At 45.8% G+C, this 24,623-nt stretch overlaps 1 protein-coding gene across 2 annotated transcripts; it reads right to left on the bottom strand.

Moving 5' to 3' along the window:
* Nucleotides 1-1,177: 1,177 nt before the first annotated feature.
* On the bottom strand, nucleotides 1,178-24,090 carry GTPBP1 (GTP binding protein 1). 2 transcript variants are annotated; one of them, XM_075009136.1, is made up of 13 exons: nucleotides 23,691-24,090; nucleotides 22,891-23,002; nucleotides 18,708-18,888; nucleotides 17,619-17,967; nucleotides 16,876-16,999; nucleotides 8,248-8,362; nucleotides 7,581-7,725; nucleotides 7,256-7,438; nucleotides 6,185-6,320; nucleotides 5,206-5,384; nucleotides 4,513-4,713; nucleotides 3,539-3,580; nucleotides 1,178-3,166 (listed from the first exon to the last, which is right to left on the bottom strand). In XM_075009136.1, exons 1-13 carry the CDS (start codon nucleotides 23,925-23,927, stop codon nucleotides 3,074-3,076), a joined length of 2,097 nt encoding a protein of 698 aa, XP_074865237.1. In that variant the 5' UTR covers nucleotides 23,928-24,090; the 3' UTR covers nucleotides 1,178-3,073. The 2 variants fall into 2 exon arrangements, with proteins under 2 accessions (XP_074865237.1, XP_074865246.1); XM_075009145.1 differs by lacking the exon at nucleotides 3,539-3,580.
* Between the last annotated feature and the right edge of the window lie 533 nt (nucleotides 24,091-24,623).

Here is a 24,623-nt window from a genome sequence, read left to right as displayed (position 1 = left end):
AAGGAAATTTTTCTTCACACAGCGCACCGTCAACCTGTGGAACTCCTTGCCCGAGGAGGCTGTGAAGGCCAGGACTCTATTAGGGTTTAAAAAAGAGCTTGATAAATTTTTGCAGGTTAGGTCCATAAATGGCTATTAGCCAGGGATAAAGTATGGTGCCCTAGCCTTCAGAACAAGGGCAGGAGCTGGATGGCAGGAGATAAATCACTTGATCATTGTCTTCTGTTCTCCTTTTCTGGGGCACCTGGCATTGGCCACCGTCAGCAGATGGGATGCTGGGCTGGATGGACCTTTGGTCTGACCCAGTATGGCCATTCTTATGTTCTTATGTTTATAGCACTCCGTGTACTGTATCATTAGCTCTCAAACTGGGTTGTGACCACAAATGGGTCATGAGTTTATTTTAGTGGGATTGCCAGGGCTGGCATTAGATTCGCTGCGGCCCAGGGCAAACAGCCCAAGCCTGAGCAAGTTAGCTTTGCAGACACCTGCTGTGGTTTGGGCCTGTAGGCAACTGCTCTGCTTACCACACCCTAATGCCAGCCACTAGTGTAGGAACAGACTCAATAGGAAGAAGAACGTAATTATTATTGTCACTTCACTGGTTCCCCAGTGAAAAAGGAGCTTGAGTATCACACTGAAATGTTAGTACAGTATTTATATTCGAATAGATTTATAAGGTAAAAATGAGGAAGTCAGCAATTGTACAGAAATAGTGCAGGTCTGACTTACTAGTGTCTGATTTTTAAAAGCAAGTGGGTTTTAAATTAGGTGAAATCTGGGGGCTACAAGACAAATCAGACTCCGGAAAGGAGTCAAAGCAGTCTGAAATGGATGAGAGCTACTGGTTCAGTGGTTCCCTGTAGCAGAGAAATAGAGCTTAGACTGAGCTGCCAGAAGAGTTCCTCGCTCAGGCATCACCTACAGCTTAGGGTCTGCCCTGGTTCTCAACCCTACCCCTGGTTATACCATCCCTAGAGCTTCCCCCTTGTACAGGAAAGCAGCCTATCAAAACGCTCCCTCTACACAAGTATAGAGGCTGCCCTCACACCTCGGTTAGAGTAGAGTAAGGTGCAGAATGGATCCTCTTCTTGCTTTACGAAGGCACAGAGATTCAGGGGTAAGTGGTAGCCATTTCCATGATTAACACTTCATGGCACTTAGAACAAGATGACACTTTTTAACTTAGAACAAACTTTTTATTTTATACATCACACCAGTCTCAGTGATCTTTGTATGCTGGTCACAACAAAGAGGAGATCACACCACCTCCTTCACATGAATTTATGTAAATCTCCTTCAGGCCTAGGCTCCCTTCCTTCAGCTGGGGCACAAGGAATGAAGAAAGAGGAAAAACAGGCTGAGGAATGAAGAAAGCCTAGAATTCTCCACCTCCCAAAAGCGGTGAAATCGGATGGACTTTTAATGCTACTATAGGGCCTCGGCACGAATGAAGCAGGCCCCCATGTTTTGTTAGCAACACTTCACACTCCTTCACAATGGGGACAATATGAGTAGTGTAACTTCTTATGGTTTCTCCCGAGAGACCCCTGACAACCAGGGGGCTGGCTCCAAAGCAACCATGCTCTCCACTTCCACTTTTTACCCTCAAGGAAGAGTTCAGGCATTAAGTCCTGTCGTTAATCACTTCCCAAGGTGGAGGCCCACTGAAACAAAGAACAGTGACTGACTTCATTCTGAGTCCAAAATGGTAGCTCTGCCTCCTCCTCCCCTGCCAAGATATTAGGCTTTCCACAAGTCACTGGACGATGAGCACTGGCCTCAAGAGAGCTCACCTTTGGAAGAGGCAGGGATGAGAGAGGAAAGACCAGGTTGGGAGGTGACCAGATACAAAGGCTGAGGTAAAAGGACATGATACTGGTAAAATAAGTCACTTCAGGAGAGTCCTGGTGGGCTCCTCCAAGAAGCTAGATTTTTTTCTGTAAAATAAAAGATATAAAATCTGCCTGGGCTCCCAAGGCTGAAAGTGCTTCCCTAAGCTTGGTACCAACTAATCACTTCCCACTTCGGCAAGAGTGGTACTGGACAACCTTCCCACTGCCATGGCAGAGCTTGTCCTGCGAATTCCAGGAAAGATGGGAGCGCTTGGAGCAAGCCCTCAAATGAGGATGGTGTTTCTTTTCCATTTCCAGCCTCGAAAGGGCAATTCCACTTGTGATGTTGTCTAGTCATACAGGAGGCTCAGACAGGCCACATGGTGTTCCTGCAGCACCTCTCACTATGTCACTCTGCTGCCAGGGCCTGGAGGGTCGGTCAGAGTCGTTCCAGCATGCATTGAACAGAGAGTACAAGAGGGACGAGGATGAGATGGGCAAATTACCTCTGTACTTACATCTTTACTCAGGAGGCAGGATTATCAACTATTGTCCTTACATCAGAGGCAGAGAAGTATAGAGAAAAAAAAATTAAAACATACCTACTTAAGGTTAAGGATCTCTCTTGAATTCATCTTCCTCTTTAAGGTCTCTCTGTTCAGTTTGCTGTATCCCCCTCCAAACTGCAGTCACTGCCACATTAAAATCAACCCATTTAATAAAACAAGTCAAGACAGGGAGAGTCCAGAATGCATTTGGCACCTTACCAGAGGGAGAGGAGTTCCTGCTCCCTAGGAACCACCCATTATTCAGTATATATTTTCTCTGGACTTTTAGGTCTTCTAATGCCAATGGCCTGGGAGACAGTGTAGAAGGTTAAACAGGCAAGACCAGATGGGGAAAGGGAAGCAGCCAAGTGGCTCTTCTCCAATATATCTGGATTTTCTGCTCATCTTCATGCACGTGTAATAAAAACTAAGAATAAAAACCAAGAACCCAGGTGGTACAAAAGTGTGTTGGGTAGAGGGAGGAGGAAGATGTCAGTCGATCAGTTCTGGGTGTCTTGTCACCTTCATTAACTTATAATAAGTTACAGTCCCTTGGTTGTTCCTTGGGAGAGAAGATTCTTCTGCAGCAGATCAGATGGATGGGTTTTGGTTTACGCTGCTCTGGATCTCTTGGCTAAGAAATGGAGGGAGGGGGAGAATTCCTCAGAGTGGGGGGCAAAGACAAGATATTCAGCAGCCACTGGCGGGAGTCACACAAGCCCCCTGAGACTTCACTTTATGGCGCTGGCCTCCACGTCGCCGGCCCCCTCCTCCAACCTTTGACTGCAAAACAAGAAGGGGAATTTTAGCTTGTGATGCGCCCAGAAAAAAGTCCAAGTGACACATGCAGAACGGACGCAAGTGTTCTACCACACGTACGGCTCACAAGGTCAGCGTTCTACTAGTGCAAGTAATAAGAAGACAAGCAGAAACCGGTTAACTTTAGTTCTACTCTTCTGGGGATCTAATTTACAGAAGCCCTGAACACTTAGCTCATATGAGGTCAAGGAAAGCAGATGGTGCTCAGAATCTCAGAAACCAAGGGCTTGGGTTTTTGATCTTGAGGGTGATTATTTTGCTAACACGACTCTGTTCCCGGACTGACGCTAGCGAGCCCACCATTATCTCACGTCAGCTCTCAGGGTGCAAAAATACCTTATTGCCCTCTCGGCTGGGGGGCTCTTCATCCAGTGCAGTCTGAAGGAAAGCAGCAGGGAGAGAGAAGCAGAGATGAGCAAGAGCACAGCCACAGAAACACCCAAGGAACAGGGCAACAACACTGAGCAAGCAGAACACGCTGGGAGTGTGGCCGTTTATCCACAGGGACACCACAGCACAGAGGAGATAGAAAAGCAAAATATACAGAGAAGTGAGTCAAGGAAAAGAACGCGGCCTCTTCCCAAGCCAGACCCTGTGGCCTCCGTGTGAACTGACTAAAAGGAAGTGAGACTGGTGGTCTCATGCCCTTATTTGGGCTGTGAGCTTATTGTGACAGATGCTGTGTGTCTGCACTGCAACGAGAAGAATGGAGCTCTGTTCCACGACGAGAGCTCCTAGGCAATATCTGGACAAGTTCCCATCACAGAATCATGGAATCCCAGGGCTGGAAGGGACCTCAGGAGGTCATCGAGTCCAGCCCCCTGCCTAAAGCAGGATCAACCTCAACTAAGTCATCCCAGCCAGGGCCTTGTCAAGCCGGGACTTAAAAACCTCTAGGGATGGAGAATCCACCACCTCTCTAGGCAATGCGTTCCAGTGCTTCACCACCCTCATGGTGAAGTAGTTTTTCCAATATCCAACCTACTCCTCTCCTTCTGTAACTTCAGGCCATTGCTCCTGGTTTTGCCATCTCTCATCATTGAGAACAGTTTCTCACCACCCTCTTTAGCGCTCCCCTTCAGGAAGTTGAAGGCTGCTATTAATCACCCCTAAGTCTTCAAATCACCCTTAAGTCCATCCATTAGCACTCAGGATTTTCTGAGCTATCAGAGGCTCTAGGTTGTTAATAGGGTACTGCTGGCTGTACCTGTATGATTTGCTGTTGCTGGTGTTTTGAGGGGCTGAGACAAGCCAGCTGGTAGGAAGGAGGATGAGAACAGCCAGAAGACATTTAGATAGCTTTTGCTAACCTGTGGTTGCATGGCACTAGAGGGTACTGATGGTGTTACTCCCGATGAGGTGGCTTCATCCCCCACAGAGGACCCCCCAGGTGCTGCCCCTCCTTGGGGCATGCCATCCTCTCGTTTCACAAGGGGGCCCTTTTTTGTTGACTGCATCTTGATCTGCTGGGGCTTGGAGTTCATTGGAGAGTTGTTGGTGGTCTGGAGCAACTGCCAGGGACAAATGGACATGATGGAAGAGTACACAGCATTCAAGTGGCAGGACCAGCCAAGCCAGGTTCAACTTCAGGGTTTCTGGGAAGGGAGGGCTTAGAGAATTACTTCCACTAGCCATCACGTGAACTGCCGAGGCAGCATCAGCCCACAGATGCCCATGCTGGGGCATCAGTATGGCCCAAGCTGCCCTGGAGAAGCTACAGAGGGCTGAGACAGCAATTCAGTTTCTATGGCACTGCCAGTCCTTTTTGATGGGGGATACCTGTCTGGAAGACAGACATCTCCAGTCTCCCTACCCAACCAGTGTCCCGCAGGCTAGACAGCCATCCTGCAATACAGGTGGGTCACCACTAGCCTCAGTTTTGCTTGAAATTGGTAACTAAGCAATACCCCCTTGTTCCCCGATTCCCCTCCTTGGCTCCTCATTGAAGAAATTAAGGTTTACTGGAAAAGCAGAACAGCAAGGGTACGGTCCCTGACCTTTACCTTGGTGATAGTGCCCACTGCTTTCGTACGGCCCTCACGGAAGACCAGCCGCTGGTCTATATGCAAGTATTCGGGGGTCTTGATGAAGCGGAAGTGCACGGTAGCCTTGTCCCCTGTACGTAGGCAGTCCTTGTCCATGCTGAGGATAGTGGCTGTCTGGCGGATACTGCCACAATGCACTGTAAACAATAACGTACCAGAGGTTTCCAAACAGTAAATGCCATTAGTAAAACAAGCCTCAGATTAGCGTCCAAGGTCATTATCGCTGATATATCCACAGCACTTCTGAGTTCAGAATGAGAGAAACATTGTATTCTAACCTGTTCAAAGTTGACACTACAGATGCATTTGTTTGTGGCTCAGAAAAGAAGCTAAGTATTGAATACAGCAGTAGGGTTCAAATGTTCTGCACTTTCCAGTGACCCATGCAACACAACATTAAGAACCAAAAGTGGGGAGCCAATGATACTGACAAGAGCAGGGTAGATCTACACAGACAAGAAAAACCCACAGCAGGCCTGTGCCAGTCAACTTGGACTTGCTGGGCTGTTTCATTGCTCTGTAAACTTCTGGGCACGGGGACTGTGGGATGAGAGGTTCACGGACCCTGGACTGCAGCCTGAGCCCTATGAGCCAGTCAACTGGCCTGAGCCAGCTCTAGGTTTTACGTCGCCTTCAGCATCTCAGGCAGAGTTTGTTCTGCAAATGAAGAAGCTGAAGACCCTCCGAGCTAGAGACATGATGACTTCTGGTGGATGCTGTGTAGGCTTTCCTCTTCCCAAACACACTGTTTCTTACAGGCAGCAATTCCTGACCTTCATGATCTACTCTCTAACCCATAAGAGGAATGGAGAAATTAATATAAGGAACTGTATGTCCTACGACCTGGATAACGCAGAAATCATAGATGGATTAGGCTGCCTAAGGCTGAAGCCGAAATCTACAACTATGAGCTGTGCCACTGGCCTGCAACACCTACCCATGGCCTGATAGCGTGGACTGATGGTGGTGGGATGATGCAGTACCAGGATCTCTGCTTCAAATTCCCAGGATGCTTGTGGATTCAGGCGGGGTGACACCATCACCATACCCTTCCGGATGGAGGAACGTTTGATCTGGGGGAACAAATGAGGGGTGGGAGGGAATTTAAGAGTCATGCTTATTACAAAGAATACCTTTTGTTCTTTTGCTCCTTGCAGACAGAGGGATCTCAAGGTACTTTATAGATCACAGATTACTCACACACGCTGAAATGCAACCTCTGGGATGCAATGGGACAGCTGCTAAACAGCATATAACAATGCTATGCAGGGGTTCCAAAGAATGACTGCAGCTGAAACTTCTGAAGTTATAGAAAGAAGGATGTGATTACCCAAAACTGAATCTGGGGCAGGGCATAACCTACAGTTGTTAAGAGTGCCATAGGCATCCTTTTTACCTGTCGTTACAATAAATGCTCCTTCCAGCAGCTCAATGGCCACTAGCACTGTGCTAAAGCCTTGTTTACGCAGTTTTTTCTACAGCTTTCCCTGTATCAGTTTGACACCAGTGCAGCTCCAACTAGTAAGGATGCAGTTATGCTGATATGAAGTGTTGTTATCCTTACACTAGGGCTTGTAACAAAAGAATTTTTTTTTTTTTGGTTGGGAGGGAGGCACCTCCTAAAGTCAGACTCCTAATAGCTAAATTGGTACAAACACTGGGTATAGACCATGCCTAGGACATTAACTCAGTTCTGAGGAGACTCTTTCCTTGCAACACCTGTATTTAATGAGCCATCTCCAGCAAGCCAAACCTACTATCTTACATGATCTGGTGAAGGGCACAGAATTATTAGACAAGGGAAAACACCTGACAAGGGAGTGTGATGTGAAGTCGGCTCCACTAAGTTTGTATTGGACTTTACGGTGTTGGCAGATGAACTCTCCCCCTGCCCCTCGCTGTTGGTGGAAGCAGTCTCATTTTAACCAGGAATGGAAAGTATCTTGAACGAGCTAAGGCTCTTGATATCAGAACTAGGGCAACTCCCCCTCCTCCCAGGCACACTCACCTTCTTTAGAGCAAAGGAGGCAGTCTGGCCACCACGCACCTCCTTCACAGGCATGCGTTTGCGGTGGATGGACTTGACAGCAATGGGCAGGAAGTTGCCCAAGGGGTCTGGGCCAAGAAGCAAGGTGTCATTGAGCTTGATCAGGCCTCTCAACGTTGTACCAGACACAACAGTTCCCACACCCTGCACCACAGAGAAAACCACGTTACCCAACCATGCTGCTAGAGCAGTAGTGGAATTCCACCTGCCCACAGGCCCACCCCTCCCCACACCTGGTCCAATCTCAGATACAGCAGAGAGCCCTTCCCAGCACCAGCCCCCTTACCGGGACAGAGTAAGTGTCATCTATCTGAAATTCTGCTGGCTCTTCCTCCCTGTAACTTGTTCGGGGAGACAGGAGATTGAGAAACATCTTAAGCAATTCCAGATTCTCACCAGTAACATTGGAAATCTGGAATATTGGGCACATCCTGTAGGGAAGATAGACAGAGATAAGTAAGTCCCCTCATGTTGATTCAGAGCTCAGGGAGACATCAACAGCTTGGTCTGAAGAAGTGGGTCTGTCCCACGAAAGCTCATCACCTAATAAATCATTTTGTTAGTCTTTAAAGTGCTACATGACTGCTGCTTTGTTTTACCTTGGACTGAGTTAACTACTCAGCACTGGCAGGGGAAAGCTCGGCAGGCAAAGTTAATTGCAAAACACCTCATATTAGAAATTCTGCAGCACTGCACCCAATCTCCCTTGTGAGAGCCAGAAAAGGGGCTTTAGGTCGTAGATGAGCAGCCTTGCAGAAGCCCCTCACTGCTATTTGGGAGAGGACTATGTGGATGGCTCAGTCTGAGTTTTCCCTTTATGGAACCAACACATTATGCAGCAGATGCAAAATTAATATATCTGAACCGTGGGGCTTTTGCTCCCTAGCGTCTCACCCAGATATGCTCCACCCCTCACCAGTGCTAAGACAGACTGATCTCTCCATTCCTATTACCTCTCGGAGCTGAAGTTGGAGGCTGTTACAATGACATCATCTTTGCTCTGAACCAGCACCGGGATCTTCCTGCACCCTGGGGACTTCAGAAGTCGCTGTAACAGCTTCAGAGTTTCTTAAAGGGTGAAATGAACATAGTTAGGGCAGCATCTCCCCTCTTTAAAAATTGCCTCGGCCAGATTTCCTATAGGAGACAGGCACATATTCAAAAAATTGACTTGGGGTCATATTTTCCATAACAGCCAGCCTGCTGCCAAGCAAAAACTGTTCCAAAGTAGTATGAACTTGCCTCTATACATATCTATGAAGGAGTCTGACTTTAAGGTTGCATATCAGAGTCTGTTTTTAACAGATTGGATCAATTTAAGTTGAGGAATTTAAATTAGTGATTTAAATCACTAAATGGAAAACCTCAATTTAGATTTCCATCAACCTTTCTATTTGAATGTCAGTTATTTTCTAACAAAAGGTGATGCTTCATTGGCGGATAGAAAACAAATCCAATTTACACTGAAACATGTTGATTTACAACTAACTAGTGCTTTTATGAGAGGTTTGGTACACTTTTTTGCAACGTAGAAAGTTACACTAACTATATAGATTTAAGCAGTTATATAGCTCAGTATTTTCAGATTCTTAATCTGCATATTTGCAGTATGTTCAAAATAGGTCAATAATATATTGCTTATTTACTGGAAAATTAACTTTAGCTCATGATTTGTGGCAAGCTGCATTAGGATGGCAACTGGAATTTAATTAAAACACAAAACAGCATATAAGATGTACATGAATTAAAAGAAAACAATGTTTTCCTTACATAAATGTCTCTTATCAAAAGATGTTTCATGTTTAAAACCAAATAATTATGACTACTAAAGGAACAGAGATTAAATATAATCAGTGAAATAAACTGATTTCAAGTGAGCCTGGGAAATTTTTCAAATATGCATAAGTGAAGGTGACTGGAGTTTAAGTTTCTATTGGCTTAAGTCTTTTGAAAGCAAGACAGTTTCCTAAGTTACTTACTTTCAAAGCTAGGTCTTATTCCCTCCCTCCTTGTTTTTAATCCATAGACTGGAAGAGAAAGGCAAATTTTCCTGTTGTTTTAACTTCCAATCCACTTCTCAACTTTGAATGAATTAGTCAAAATTAAGAAAATATTCTTTCCAGGCCTGCAAAGGAGGCTACTAGTAGCATGAAACGCCAGTTTAGCACTTCAACAAACTCTGGTTCCTGGAGCTTAGCTAGTGACTTCTACCAGTTCAGTGGTGGGATTCTTAAAGATCAGCCAACATGTAATGCTTGAATGGCTCAACTCCAGCCCATAAATTCATTATGGTTGGCATGACAACCAAGTCACGGTAGCATCTTCTTCAGTAGTTGGACATTTGCCCTAGTATTTTGGGCTAAGAATATTCACAAGAAAAAAAGTAAAGTAAGCGATCCATCCACCTACTTCTTTACCACCTAAAATTTAATTTCGTTGCTGAGTATTGCTTTTTTCAATGACTCTAAGTTCATTCCAAATTTCAGCTGCCACTGTATTGCTGATGCTCTCTTTCTGCAGCTTTCCCAAGGCTATCAAAAATGGTTTTGGTATCATCACCATATCTTCTACATTTCTCATTAGTCTGATGTTAACAAAATGGATGGAACTCTCAAAGCCAGTGATTATGTTTTTCTTCACAAAATTGTCATCAGACTAGGCCAGTTCTCGATGAACAGCTCAAGAACAGCCAGTCACTGAATTCCATTAAAACATCCAGGATGGAATTAGTTTGTATATCATGCTTGTTCAGTGAAACTGAAGCAAAAAGTGGCTGTTGCAGTGCAATTTGCAATGTCAAAAATACACTGCGCACCGTATGTTGTAGGTTTCCTTCATTATTTTCTTCTACACCTTATCTTTGCTACATTTGCAGCATTGTCTGCAACAAAGCCATGTGGTCAACTGTTCAATTTTGGATCAGTCTTTTATAACTTTTACTGCTTCTTTATTCTGCTGTATGGCTATTTCCTGGTATGTCAATTGTTTCTATAAATAACATAAGATGGGGTTGTCGTGTGTCACACAAGCACAAATTACAGGATCACTATACATTGCTCCACCCATCAAAACTCAGATTACCATGCTTCTCCAGCAAAGCTGTTGGCACACTCTTCAGATTTCCTTCCTGTATACAGTATCCAATAGCCTTCCATCGATGTCTGCTCTGCCAGGTGGAGTGTAACCTGGTCGTAATGACTAAACTACAGCCATCTACAGCCATAAAGTGCTTGCTCTCAATGAACCAAAAGGAAGAATTTGTTGCTTGGTTCATTTCTGCAATCTATGGAGTTGTTTCACATTGCTGGAATTTTCTGGTTGGTCCTACTTATGAACTCATCCATGCATTCTCTCTCTCTCTTTTTTTTTTTTTAAAAAGCACAGCTAATTTACTGTGACATATTTAGTTGAAGCGCTGCTATTGGTATCAGCTGGCAACTCTGCAGTTGCAGACATTGTAGATGGATGTTCATAACCCCTTATATCTAAACTGAGCCCTGAAACAAAATGGTTAAAAAAGGTCACTCACTGATGACTACTCAAATGTATTGCTTTAAAAATGAAGATTGTAAATCAAAGATTTTTGCCCACTTCTATTTGTGCCATGGTTTAAATAATTTATTTTTTTAGTAGAACTGGGCTGATTTAAAATACACAAAGGATTATCTAAATCTATGTAAACCCTTGTTTTAGCAACATACCATCTGAAATTCATAAGTAATTTATCCAAAACGTAATTTAAGTCCTTTGCTACTGTGTTAGAACTTGGCATGCAGTGCATAAGAAAGGTGCAAACATAAGATGACCAACTAGTTGATCCAGATTGAAGATGATGATGTAGACACTTGAACAAAGTCATTACCTTCTGAGGAGCGTTTTTCATAACATTGTTTCATTCTGACAGCCAGGCCTTACATCTCTTTGTTGAACTGTTCAAGGGATTTAGCATGTTCTTCTACCCAGGGGCACAGGAATTTCTTGAAAATATTCCCAGATAGAGTTTTATGGCCTGTGGCCATGGTTGACTGTTTTCCAGTTGCCAGGTGTTGAAATCAATACTAGACGTCGCACTCTGAAGAACAGTCCCTTCTTCACAACACCCTGTGTTGACACAACTGTTGTTCTTTTTTCACTGCACCTTGCACTCCTTCTCCCATGTTACATAACTTGCCCACTCTCCTCCAGAAAAAAACAGAAGAACTAACAACAATCCAAAACTTATGCTCGTGCAACCCACCTGCCTTTTGTAGTGTTTTATTGGGTTAGAGAAGGAGGGAGTAGGTCGAGAAGTTAATGGATTTCTGTTTGTAACTGTTCACGTGCATATGCAAGGATATAGCAGCAACGAAGGGTCCTGTGGCACCTTATAGACTAACAGAAAAGTTTAGAGCATGAGCTTTCGTGAGTTAACTCACTTCTTCTGAAGTAGTGAGTTAACTTCTGAAGAAGTGAGTTAACTCACGAAAGCTCATGCTCTAAACTTTTCTGTTAGTCTATAAGGTGCCACAGGACCCTTCGTTGCTGCTACAGATCCAGACTAACACGGCCACCCCTCTGATACTTGACAACATGCAAGGAGATAGACTTCCGAGTAAATGGTTACCCTCTCTGTCTACACTACAGCATAAATTCAAATCTGAGACACTTAGCTTGACTTTAAATTGTGACTGTTCACATCTCAAATACTATTATTTCAAATTTAGGGGGCGCTATGGCCAATATTCTTACTCCGAAAACCCAAGTGGGATTAATGGGAAACTTGAATGTAAACACTTGGATTAAAGGCAGTGTGGAAACAGCTTCCTTTTAAACTGGTTTTTGGCCTCCAGAGGAGTCCCACATGTGTCACACAATGCCCCGTGCATGTTCTAGCTTGCAGGAGGTGAAGGTTGCAAAGATGGGAAAGATTTTGGGGGCTGGCTGTTGCTGGGGGCAGGGCAGGGCAACAGGAGGTGGACTTTTCAGAGATGATAGCTAGGGGCTTGGATCCCTCCTCTACAAGTTCCTTGAACAGGAACAGATTACAGCTTGTGATATCTGGCACCAGGGCCGCCCCCCAACGCCCGCCCATCACTGGCATCCAGGGCTGGACCCCCTGCTGGAGAAAGCCCCTGAAGGGACCCTGTTAACTGGCCCTTCAACCATATCCCCTCAGAATGCGTGTGTGGGTGGGGGAAGAGACATCACAAGCTGTAATCTGGACCCATAATATTTTCACCTAGGCTGAGATGGCAGTCACCTGGGTGATAGTGCCCTGCCTGCTGTACTAGCTGGCTTATCACATAGAAGTCATACTATTCTGCCCAGGCTGGGGTGGTTTCAAGTGTAGGTAAAAAGTGGCTGAGGGACCAGTTGAGATGGCACAGTCACCTGGGTGATCCCAGGACACAGAGTCATTCTTGTATGTGGATATGACAGTCCCCTGCCTGACACACTAGTTGGCTGAGAAAGCAAAGTTTTACCTAAAGGGGAAAAGTAGCTGAGAAAGCAGTTTACAGAGTTCAGTCACCTTCTGAAGCCAGCCTGTTTGATTGTCTTTCACCAGGGTTTCCCTATTTTTCCTTCTTTCCCTCTGAAAAAATGGCTGTTTGCTTTCCAGGGGAGGGGAAATGGGGCCAATGCAATGTGGGAAGATGACACATACCCACAACTACTTGTGGGACATTTTTTCCCCCCACACTGCACTAGCAAAAGGAACCCCCCCCCACACACACAGAATGCTACAGGGCTGAGGGAACTGTGCGATAGGTTCCCACAATGCACTGCTGCAACAGTCGATCTTTGGTGATTTAGTATGGCAGCACTAACTTGAATTTGTAGAGAGGGGAGGATACTCAGATTAGAATTTACAAAACCCAGCATTACAAATGCAACTTTATCTTGTAGTGTAGACGAAGCCACAGTGTCCAGAATTACCCAGAAGCAAGGGTTGGTACATAGTGGGCATATCAGCGTTTTCCCCAAGAACCAGAAAGTAAATCTGCATGGTGAAGGGTCAAGTAGTCATAACTGGAGAACTCAGCCAATTAGCATACAGAAACAGAGAAGAGTTGTAAAAACAATACAGGTTGAACCTCTCTAATCTAGCACCCTTGGGACTTTACCAGTGCCGGACAAAGAGAATTTGCCAGGAGGTCGATATTGGCTAGCAGCATTACCAACATTTCCACTCCTTACTGGTCTCATAGAAGACACTTATGGGTAAGTTAGAACTAATTAACAGCACAGAACGCAGAGACAGGACTGGTGGGTGGAAACAATCTTTATTATGGGATCACAGGAAACTTGGACACACCCATAAGTGGTCATCAGACTAACTAAAATCATGCAGGATTATGGATGTTGCCAGACAAGACAGTTCCAGATTAGGAAGGTTCAACCTGTATGGAGGCCAAAAAGGTGGGCTCATTGGGTCACCCTCATTAGCACGTCAAGTATCAGAGGGGTAGCCGTGTTAGTCTGGATCTGTAGAGCAACGAAGGGTCCTGTGGCACCTTATAGACTAACAGAAAAGTTTAGAGCATGAGCTTTCGTGAGTTAACTCAGCATCTGAAGAAGTGAGTTAACTCACGAAAGCTCATGCTCTAAACTTTTCTGTTAGTCTATAAGGTGCCACAGGACCCTTCGTTCCTCATTAGCACAGTGTAGTACTCTGTGCCTCAAAGCAGCACCTTTGAATTCCCCTATTCACCCTTGCTATAATTATGGTATTTCATACAAGTCATGCCATGTACCTTATGAAAGGTATACTGAAAGCCATTGTTCTGTCAAAATGTGTATCAATAGTATGAAAAGGTGAGATTTTTACTGTACTGCTCTTAACGAAATATGCTGCAAGTTTGCTAGCGATGACAAGGGAGGTAATCTAAAGACAGGAAGGTGTGGAGTGACCATTAATCAACAGGGAGTCATAAAGAGAGGATTTAGTATGCTGTAAGAGCACTGGAGAATCAGACGGTGGGAGGACTGCTCAAGTCTCTGAATGAGCAAAGCCCACCAGGACATGTCTGGGTTACTGTCTTCTAGGTGTATGAACTGAGGCTCTAAAACAGGGAATAGCAGCACCATGCTTTGACCTTTGTCCTCCCCCTTCTATGTCAGGAAGAACATCACTGGGCAGACAAAGACTTGAACTGGGGAGACAGGGATCAGGCTTGCAGGGAAAACCTGTATATTAAAATCCATATTGTCTGGGGGGGTGAGAAAACTGCTTGACCTAAATACTACCTAGTCTAATAAGGTTCAGGGTTTAGACTGTGTGTTTGTCTTTTTATTTGGTAAACAGCTTTCTGGAGAGTGATGAAGCACTGGAATGCATTACCTAGAGAGGTGGTGAAATCTCCATCCCTGCCAGTTTAAGTCCCAGCTTGACAAAGTCCTGGCTGGAGTGATTTAGTTGGGGTTGATCCTGCTTGGAGCGGGGGCTGGACTAGATGACCCCGAAGTATCTTCCAGCCCTAGGAATCTATGAGCCTTGGAGCCTTCATCATTCTGTATTAGTAAACCGGTTTTACACTGTACCAAAAATGTATTTTGTTTTAAGTGCTTGTAAAACCTGAATTCAGTTCTGAAGGCTAGCATGTGTTCTCTCCACATGGAGGGAGGGGCTGCCTAGACCATAAACTTATATGGGTCAGGTTTATGACCAGGGCAAGATGGTGCAGTTTTGGGGTACCAGGTTGAGGGCGTGAGACATATCCAGTTTTGGGGTACCAGGTTGAGGGCGTGAGACATATACTGGTGCCTCTCGAACACTTCAGTGGCTCAGGGAACATTCCTACACTCTAGCTGGGTGTAGGGCTCCAAAGGCTATTTGCTTTTTGTCACTAGCCAAGCATTACAAGAGAGACAGCCCAGTGGTCAGGGGACACAGTAGTACCCCATCTCCAGGCTGTACTCCAGGCATACCAAGATCCTAGAAATTAGTTTGCCATGGGGAAAACCCTAGAATTTAGTTTCTACATTTTGTGGGAAAAAAGCCCTCAAATTTCACTCAGTGCATGCAAACCCCACCCCGTGGTCAATTTTTAAAACAGCTGCTCCTGTTGTCTAAAGGTTACTGTCAGCATAGAGCAGTAGGTTATTTTACAAACCTCACTTCAGCCTCCAAAGAGTGAGTAATTAAAGTTACAGAAAAAGATGCTGAAAATTTTAAGTCATCCCTAATGATCATGTCACTGGGGTTGGTGAGGACAACTTTCACATTGACTGATGTCCTGTACTACATGTATGTAATGAGGGTATCAATTATATTTGAAGGCAGACAATGGCAGAACACATGGAAAGTACTACAACTGAATGAACAGAAACTAAAAAACTAGGAGGCTGAAACAGTGTAGCCAAACACTAAAACCATGCACTGCGATTAGACTATTCTATTAAAAGATTGGCACTCGGGGGCTTCAGATTTGCTTAAAAATTGTAAATGTATCAGTAAAACTTTGTGTCCAACTGACACCCACATCACAGCTAGTGAAGTAAGAGTCTACATTTCATTTTAGTTGTGGAAAAAAAAATGTGCATTTTTGTAATCTTTAAGTCACAGAAAACCAGAATCCCTGCAGAGATGTGCACCTGTTCTATACCTCCAGGAGACACTATCAATGGCTGTGAGGATTTTACAAGTCTTTTGCACAGCCTCTACATCCCCCACAGGCTCACACCTTTAATATACCACAATCTACTGTGCCATGCTTATGAGATTATCTCACAAGTTACATTCCCCACCCCACCCCCCGCTTCAGGATCCTTTTATATAGGAAAGCAGCCTTCAATTCAAAGTCTTAATACAGGCTCACAAATTCAGGTTTTTTATGTAAATGTTTTCAGAGACAAGTTTAGACCTTCAGATTATGTTCTTTAAAAAAAATAAACTTTTAAAAAGGAAATAAATTTAGAAATGAACTTGACTTTGTTGGGAAAAAATAAATCTTTATTTCCCTCAGCATTTCCTCAGTTTCCCCAGGAGCTGAATATGCTAGTTAGTGGTCAGGACTAGACCCTTTTTTAAAGAAGTTCCTTTCTGTAATGCATTAACCCTGTGAGTAAGTGTATTTTGCTTCACCAAGTCTAGTAGGTAACCATTGTACATTGCTGTAGCCACTGGAGAAAAGTTAAGCCACAAGTACAGGAAAAAAATATCATGGTGGGGAGCAAAGGGAAAGCAAGCCTAAACCCCCTGTTTGGAGATGGGGACAAGGAGAGAGAGTAAGACAAGTCTGCCCCCAAGAAGAGTGTTCAGGATCCCCCCCATGACTTAAGTGGGTGCTGTCAAGGAAGACAAGGAAAAGGGCCAAAGGTATAGTTAACCCTGCCACCAACAGCCCAATTAAGCAAAATCCTGCAGCAGACACCACTGCTGTACAGCTAGACAATGATCATTGGGAATTGGTAGCTGTAACACAAAAGTGAGGGTACCATCTTGAGAAAAAACAGACTGTATCGGGGCTACAATCAAAGCCACATTATGTATGAGGTGACTTCCTTTCCGATTCACCCTCTCAGAGTGGACACTGAGAAGCCAGTGCATACAGAGTGTTCTGAAGACAGAAGGGCAGTTGCTGGCAAAGATCCACTTTTACCTTGCAGGATGTTGGCAGGACACATGTCGATTTTTGTCACCACAACAAAGACTGGAACATTGAGTGCCAGTGCTAGGCCCAGGTGCTCCTTGGTCATCCCAACAATCCCAGCATTGCTGCCAACCTGAAAAAAGAGAGAGGTCATACAACTCATACAACTAGAGGGAGTTGAATCACATAGGCTGGTCTGGCCACACAATCCATCACTGAATGGATTAGACTATGCAGTAAACTACTGTCAGTCTATAAAAAAGGCTGTGGGCAGGGGAAGAGGATGCAGCAATGTCAGGGCCCATCCTCTCAATACACATGCACACACAGAATTTTAAACATGACTGCCAATTCTCCTCCCGTGGAGGCTGCAGAAGAGAAGCTAACCCATAACTACTGCTTACAGTATTATATTCCCCTCCTGAGTTCTCAAATCTTTCAGGTGACAGAGGACAAATATCCTGATCATGTATCATTCAAAACCAGGGAGCCAGTCATGGAGTCCCACCAATACCATCACATTAGGAATTATAAACAGCTTCAGCAGGCAGAATATCCTACTGAATGTTCAGCCCATCACAGTACCTAGGAGTTCCCTTCATGGGCCAGCTGTCCACTGTGTTAGGACCTATGCAAACACAGAACAAGTTGTTCCTGCCCCAAAGAGTCATACGCTTCTCCTCTGTACTGATATTTTAAGCTTTGAATGGTACCTAGCCCCAGCTATAGTGCACTGCTTTACAGCCACTTACCATAAGCATGCAGAAATCTGGTAGGTGACCGGTCATGCCAAAGACTGTAGTCTTCAGGTACTTCTCATGCCCAGCCAAGTCAATGAAAGTGATGACTTTGGTGGATTTCTCACAGATCTTGGTCCACTCCAGGCTGCCACCATGGCTGTCAGGCTTGTTCACCACATTGCCCTCACTGTCAAAGCCCAGGATGTCATTCCCCACACTGCTGGTACGACCTGATTCAATCTCATGCTTGTGGCGAAAGAGCTTTTGCCGGGCAAAGCCCCGGCCATTGTCCAGCTCACCATGCGTCAGAACACCCAGCAACGTGCTCTTTCCTGCATCCACATTGCCAACCACTGCTACCCTGCAGGGAAGAATATAAAGTAATCAAACACCTGGAGAGCAGTTAAATATCAGCTTGGCCTTCCCTTAGGTTTCTAAGTTTTTTCAGATTAATAAAAGTTTGTGATTGGTGCTAGCACCAGCATCTGAAAAAATATTTAGATGTTGTTTGTGCTGTGCACAAACAATTCCCAATTTACAGCGACATGTATATGGAAATTCATTGTCCCAGGCTTGGTCACGTATTAAAAATTTTATTGAGAGGGCGACTGTGGCAGTATTAGTAATACAAAACCCAATCCAAGTGGAACTGAACTAAGACTCCCAGGTCATTTTTATAGATGGCATCAGACACCCATCAAACAATAACTTTTGACCACTTAAGCATTAGGCTGGAATTGAAGTGATGACTGATAAAAGGTTTTACATTCCAGTAGGACATATTTTAAGCAGCCAACTCCTTGCAAGGTCCCCAGAATCCACAGGTTAGATGAGTCCCCATACAACTTCTCATAGATCAACAAAGAATCCCTGAAGAGCTCTCAGCCTAGAGAGCCCAAAACAGAGGCTGTAACTCATACTGAAACTGAGCTAAAAACTGGGAGTACAAGCTAATGAGCGTTGCGACAACTTGTACAAAAGAGGAAAAGATTTAATTAGCAAGGAGTGGTCAGAGAGCTGCCTTTTCTGGCTTCATTCATCACCACTTGCTCAGATCAAAGAGATGTGGCTGCCTAACCCTACCTCCACCCATCTCCTCACCTGACCTCCAGGAAGTCGTTGTCACCCACACGTTTCCGAACAAGGTAGTCGCGCACCTTGCCCCCTGCCTCCTGGTGCTCCCGCAGGAGTATCACATCTGCCTCAAGCTGCTCTGCCATACTCTTCACTGTGGCATAGGATGCTTCCATATCTGCCTCACTCAGACCATAGTCAGTCCCATCTAATGAGAGGTTGTGAGGGGGAAGGGAATAAAAGGTTAGCATCACCTCCCAACAGCCTGAAGTAAATGGTAGTTTTATTCCTGCCTATAGCACTGATTATGCAGATGTGAAAGACACCAGGCCAGCCTATGGAACCATAGGCAACTTTAGGCTTAGCTCTAAGACTCAAAGGGTCACCATCAGCAACTGCAAGAAAAATACAGTAAGTCTTACTATCTGAAAGTGCTTCACCTACTAGAGTTACAAGAATCACTTAGTCACCAAAGGATTAGAATACAAATTCACGTTTTTCCTCACTTTGTGCTTTTAATAGTACTTTGGCTGGATATGGGGAAAACTAAATATATACCCAGGCACGCTATTTCCTTTACCAAACTTTAACATTTCCACAGAGGAGAAAAAATATTTAAGGGGATGTTGTAGAGAAGGTTATCAGAGGGGTAGACATGTTAGAACAACGCAAAACAATGAAGAGGCCTGTGGCACCTTATAGACTAAGATTTTTTTGGAGCATAAGCTTTTGTGGGCAAAGACCCACTTTGTCCAATGCATGGGCCAAAAAAATCTGTTAGTCTACAAGGTGCCACGGGACTTCTCATTGGTTTTGTAGAGAAGGTAGCTTTTTCCAAAGTATTAATATGTTTTGTAAAACTTACTAGATCACAAGTCTAGTATTTCTTTAAAACAGTGTTCCCCAAATGGTGTTCCACAGAACCCCAAGGTTCTGTGAAATGAAAATAAGGCTTCCATAAGAAATTTTTCTGCGGCTCCCTGCCCTGCCACCACTGAAACAGTAGACCTAAATTTAATTGGTTTAACAGCCAGCAGAGATCCATCCACTAAACCAACTGAATTTAGTTCCATTATTTCAGCTGCGGCAGGGCAGAAAGCCACAGAGCGCCCCGCACTCACTCACTCCACTACCTGAGTGGCCACACCCCTCTGCTGGGCATGGTTCAGTTCACCCTCACCAGCAGAGCACCTCCACCTTAGCCTTCTTTCTTCTGGGTGCACGTGGCCAGATGATGTAGGCTCCCCAGCCAGCACCAAAGATGGGTTAGGCCCCAGGACTGGTGTGTGGGGGAGCAGGTTTGGGGGTGAGAGGGGGTAAGCCTGGCAATGGGGTTCTGCAAAATTCTGTCAAGTTTAAAAGGGTTCCGTGGCTAAATAAAAATTGGGCAACACTGCTTTAGAACAGTACAAACCAAAGAAATTCAAAAGGTGTCTAAGTGGGCTTTGGCGATTGTGGCGGTGATATGAAATTGTAACCTAGAGGAGAAAATTTCAAGATAACCCCAGATTTGTATACAAAAATGAGTATTTCCCTCTTGGGGAGTCTTAACCCAGGTCTTCGCAAGCAAAAGTTTCTCTTTAAACAATCACAAGTAACACAAGTTATCCTCCTTATGGGCAGTGTCAGTAGAAAGCACAGAGACTAAATGATCAACTGAACTTCCTTCCCTAGGACTAAAACCACACTGCCATGGAAGATTGACCCACTCAGGGTTGCTTCTCTGTGGTTTTGTTTCACACATGCGCAAATCAGTGCTTTAACTCCTTGTGAGCAGTGAGAATTAAGGAAGGCTGATGGAAGAAACGCTCCCCTCAACCTTCTTCCATATAGACAGCCACTATAGTCACCTGCTGCTAAGTCCATTTTAGCTATGCAATTGGCGTAGCTAAAAATCGCATATTGGCAGTCGACTTATGTCTAGCTGAGATATAGGTTGGGTGTGGTTATTCCCTGCAACAGGGAAACAGAAAATTGATGGGCGTAACCTACATGGGAAGCCTGACTGTATAGTTCAATATTATCTCTGTATTGAGGGCATAGTTGTACAGAAAACTTTGTCATCCGGACCTCTCAACCAGCATTTTAAACCGTAAGTCAATTTTAGTTATGTTTTCTGTAAATACATATAGTGAGAATAAATACATACACAGAAGACGTTTACAATGTAAAATACTACAGTTGATAAAGTACTCTGCATACATTTTTGTTTCTTAATAGCTAACCTTGTTTTTCTTTAGTATTATGCATTGCTAGGTCTGCCTCTCTATTATCCAGAATATTTGAATATCCAGAAACCTCCTGGTCCAGGGGCTACCAGATATGAAAGTTTGCTGTAATAAATCGGACCAGTGGTCCATCTAGTTCAGTGTCCTGACAAACAGACTGGCTACTTCCAGATGCTTCAAAGAAGGTGCTAAAAAACTCACATAAGGCAGTTATGGCAGGGGTGGGGAACCACCGGCCAGACTGTGACTGTCTAGATGTGGAAACCAAGGCTCAGGGCTCTCTTCCGTAGAATCTGGCCCACGGCAGAGTGGAGGGTTTGGCCCCTGGCACCCCAGGGCAGATCAGGTAAGCCATGGTCCAGATGCATATCCTAGGCTCTGCCAGGTGGCTGCGGGGCAGGAAGCAGCTCTGAGCTGCTGTTCTCCCAGCCAGGGCAGGGAAATCAGCAGCACAGCATCTTCCTACTGCTGCTCTGATCGGCTGGAATTCTGGTCAACCAGAGCAGCAGAGGGTGCAGAGTCATGTGCACCCATGGGTGCTACAAGGTAGAAGTGCACCCTGTTGCCCAGACCCCATGCCCCCAGACAGCTCCTGCACACCCTCCCATAGACCACCCCATCTCACTCCCTTCCTGCACCCTCCCCCCAAGCCTGATCCTCCTGACCCTTCACCCTCACCCCCCTCCCAGACACCACACCCCAAATCCTCCACTCTGCTCCCACCCAGACCCCACACTTCTCTCCTGCATCCCCCAGACTCCCCACCGGCACCCTGCTTCTCTTCCCTGCCAGAACCCTCTCTTCCAGACCTCACACCCAAATCCTCCTGCACCTTTCCTCTCAGCTAAACCCACACCCTCAGCCTGCTCCTGCATCCCCTCATGCCCAAACCCCCACCTCTCTTCCCACACAGATCCTCCACTCACAGCCTGCTCCTGGACCCCATTCTGGCCCAGACCTTCCACCCGCTCCCCACTTCCCAGTGTGCTCCTGCACCCTTCCTCCCACCCATACCTCACAGACCTGGCTCCCATACAGGTGCCGAGGGCTTTTTTCCCCCCTCTCCCCCATGTGTCTCACTTCTGTGTACCCCCCCAGCGATTTATCTATGAGTCAGTGGGCCCCTGACCCAGATGGGGTTCCTCACCTGAGTTATGGGATACTAACTGCTCCATAGCTTGACATCAGCTTTGGCACTATATAGGAGATTTTTAGTCTCCTCCAAAGCCTAGTAAATAGGATATTTTTAACATCCATGCACACGTCCAACTTTTTTGAAGCCCACCAACTGCTTGGCTTTCGTAAAGCAAGGATTTCATATTCTAGGAGGGTCAAAGTCTATTTTTCCATAAGCACTCCAACATTTAAAATAGAAATTGCAAAACAGTATGAAGGAATAAGAGGCAGATATATCAAAGCCCTGTTAAAGGATCAGGCATCTAAACAGCAAGCCCCAATATGCAAAGGCATGGGGCTGGTACCACACCTAAAATATTAAATTAATAGCATTATATAAAAACAACAAAAAGGAAATTGCTTTTGTAGCACTGCCAGACTGCTTCTGTTTACTCTTGGCAGCATGTACTGTAACTATTATACAAATGGGCAAAGCCCACAGCACAGAGATAAAGCAAACCCTTAAGAACATGAAAGTAGTATAGGGACAGGGACTGTAACCAGAGAGCTCACATCAACCAGTTCTGTGCCCTAATCACTCTAACTGCCAAAGATAGCTATAAATGTTATTGATAAATTAACGTAGCCTATGCCGGAGAAAATATGAACAGGGTAACCAAATTACATTTCCATGGTTAGTCATCAGAAGGTCATGTCCTGACACTGGAGGATGGGAATGGAGGGATTTCTCCCTCTCCCCCTCCCTCTGAAGTTTCAAACACAGCCTTCAGCAGCAAATTAAAAGGAACCAACGCTTTCTTGGAAAGCTAACCTTTGTTCTTTCTTCAAAAGAAAGCAATACTCACCTGATCCCTGTCCGATTATGTAGATTGTCTCCCCACAGCCCTCATCTATTCTCTCCCACATCTGCTGAAGCAAGCTGTCGTACTGCTCGGAGGTGGGACTGACCATCACCAGCTAGATGGAAGAGCAGATATCCAATTTCCACACACACTCATGGGGACAACTGCCTGCCTAAACAAAGCTAGATGATAGCACAGCCAAGGTGCTTTGTGTGGGAAGAGCACCCTTTCAAAGTCCCCTTCCAGTCATTTTTGTGATTTACACAACATGGGCCTTCAAGCACAAGGTCTGAGAGAGCCATAAACAGGTCGGGACTTACCTATGCGTTTACAGCCAGAGGCCATACTGCGAACTAGGGGGATTCGCATCTCGGGCTGTCCGGTAAAAGAGCCCAACCGATCCCGTTTGCAGGGAATGACACCAACGGGTGGTAAATGAAGCCAGGTGAAAAAAAATCCCAAAAAGTCTGATCCAGGCCAGGTGCTCGCTGGATGTTTGGAGCAGTAAAGTACCTGACACCTGCAGCGCGGAGCTCTGAGCCCAGCAAGAAAGCAACCTGCCTTCACCCTGGGCACCACCTTTCTGCCCCTGCATAACCCCATCGCCTCCCCTCCTCGCAGGCCTGGGCAGCACTTAACCCATAAGCTCCCCAGCCCCAAGAAAAGTGCGACCAGTCAAACTCCACCCGCAGCCCGCACCGGTTCCACGACCGCCCCCGGCGCGCTCTACAATACAACCCCCCCACCCCCAAACAACAAACCCCCACCCTTCCGCAGCCCACCCCCCGCCAGACCGGGCCTACCTTACTGGTGAGGTCGAGCTCGGGCTCCCCGTTGACCACCTCCCCATCCTCGCTGTAGTCCGAGCCGAAGGCAGCGCGGTGCGGGTGGGCGGAGGCTGCTCCCTGCGCCGCCCCGCCGGGGGAGCCGGGCTCCGGGGCGAACATACAAGCCGGTACCGGGGAGCCCCCAATGGGGGAGCGGCTCCGCTCCGCCGCCATCTTCCCTGCCCCGGCCTCTAGCGCCCGCCTCATCTGCATAGCCCCGCCCCCAGCTTCTTCGTCTGGACCTATACCTCGAAAGCCCGCCAACGGGCTTGTTAATAACGAATCAGACCCTCCGGCCAATCACCGTGCTGCGTAACGAATAACCATAACTACCGAGGGGCGCAGAACTAGTCATAAGCCACACCCCCAGGCCAAGGCTTCCCGCAGCAGACCGGAAGACAGAATTAACATTGCCAAGTCGACTCTTTATAGCCTCACAAACCCAGAGCCCGCTCGACGTGTCAACCGCATTATGACCAATGAAGGAGGAGAAAAGTATGACAAACATCTCCCCCTACCAATCAAACAAGAGATTCAGAAACACGGGGTGGACTCGGAATCTTGTTCCATAGTAGAACAGAGACAGGGAGGAGGGGTCAAAGATTTTCTCAAATACGTCAAGCAGGCGTTTATGTTTTCTGACTGACCGATAAGAGAGTGGGCATGTCTGATAGACATATGGAAGAACCAATCAAATGAGAAGAAGATTCGTGCCCGCCGTGTGTGGGAATTTCCCGCGTGGGATGAGCCGACCTGGTACCTGCCAGAAGCTGATGACACGGGGCTGAAACAAAGCTGATGGACCAGCCTTACACTGATGCAATGACTCTGCCAGAGTTTGACCAGGCTGCCTCTCCACTCCACCGGCATGATTTTGAGGCCCTACAAAGGTCACGGCTATTCTGTGCC

This window comes from Carettochelys insculpta, chromosome 1, assembly GCF_033958435.1.
Source record: "Carettochelys insculpta isolate YL-2023 chromosome 1, ASM3395843v1, whole genome shotgun sequence".
Taxonomy (NCBI): Eukaryota; Metazoa; Chordata; order Testudines; family Carettochelyidae; genus Carettochelys; species Carettochelys insculpta.
Note: the sequence above shows the minus strand (reverse complement) of the source record. Positions and strands in the feature narration are given on the sequence as shown.

Excerpts from the sequence above, each read along its gene's own strand:
- GTPBP1 (XM_075009136.1), bottom strand. The coding sequence starts at position 23,927 with ATGCAGATGAGGCGGGCGCTAGAGGCCGGGGCAGGGAAGATGGCGGCG. Across the intron at positions 7,726-8,247 it reads TCCAACTTCAGCTCCGAGAG|GATGTGCCCAATATTCCAGA; the intron begins GTAATAGGAATG and ends TCTTCCCTACAG. Across the intron at positions 3,167-3,538 it reads CCAGCCGAGAGGGCAATAAG|TCAAAGGTTGGAGGAGGGGG; the intron begins GTATTTTTGCAC and ends CTTGTTTTGCAG.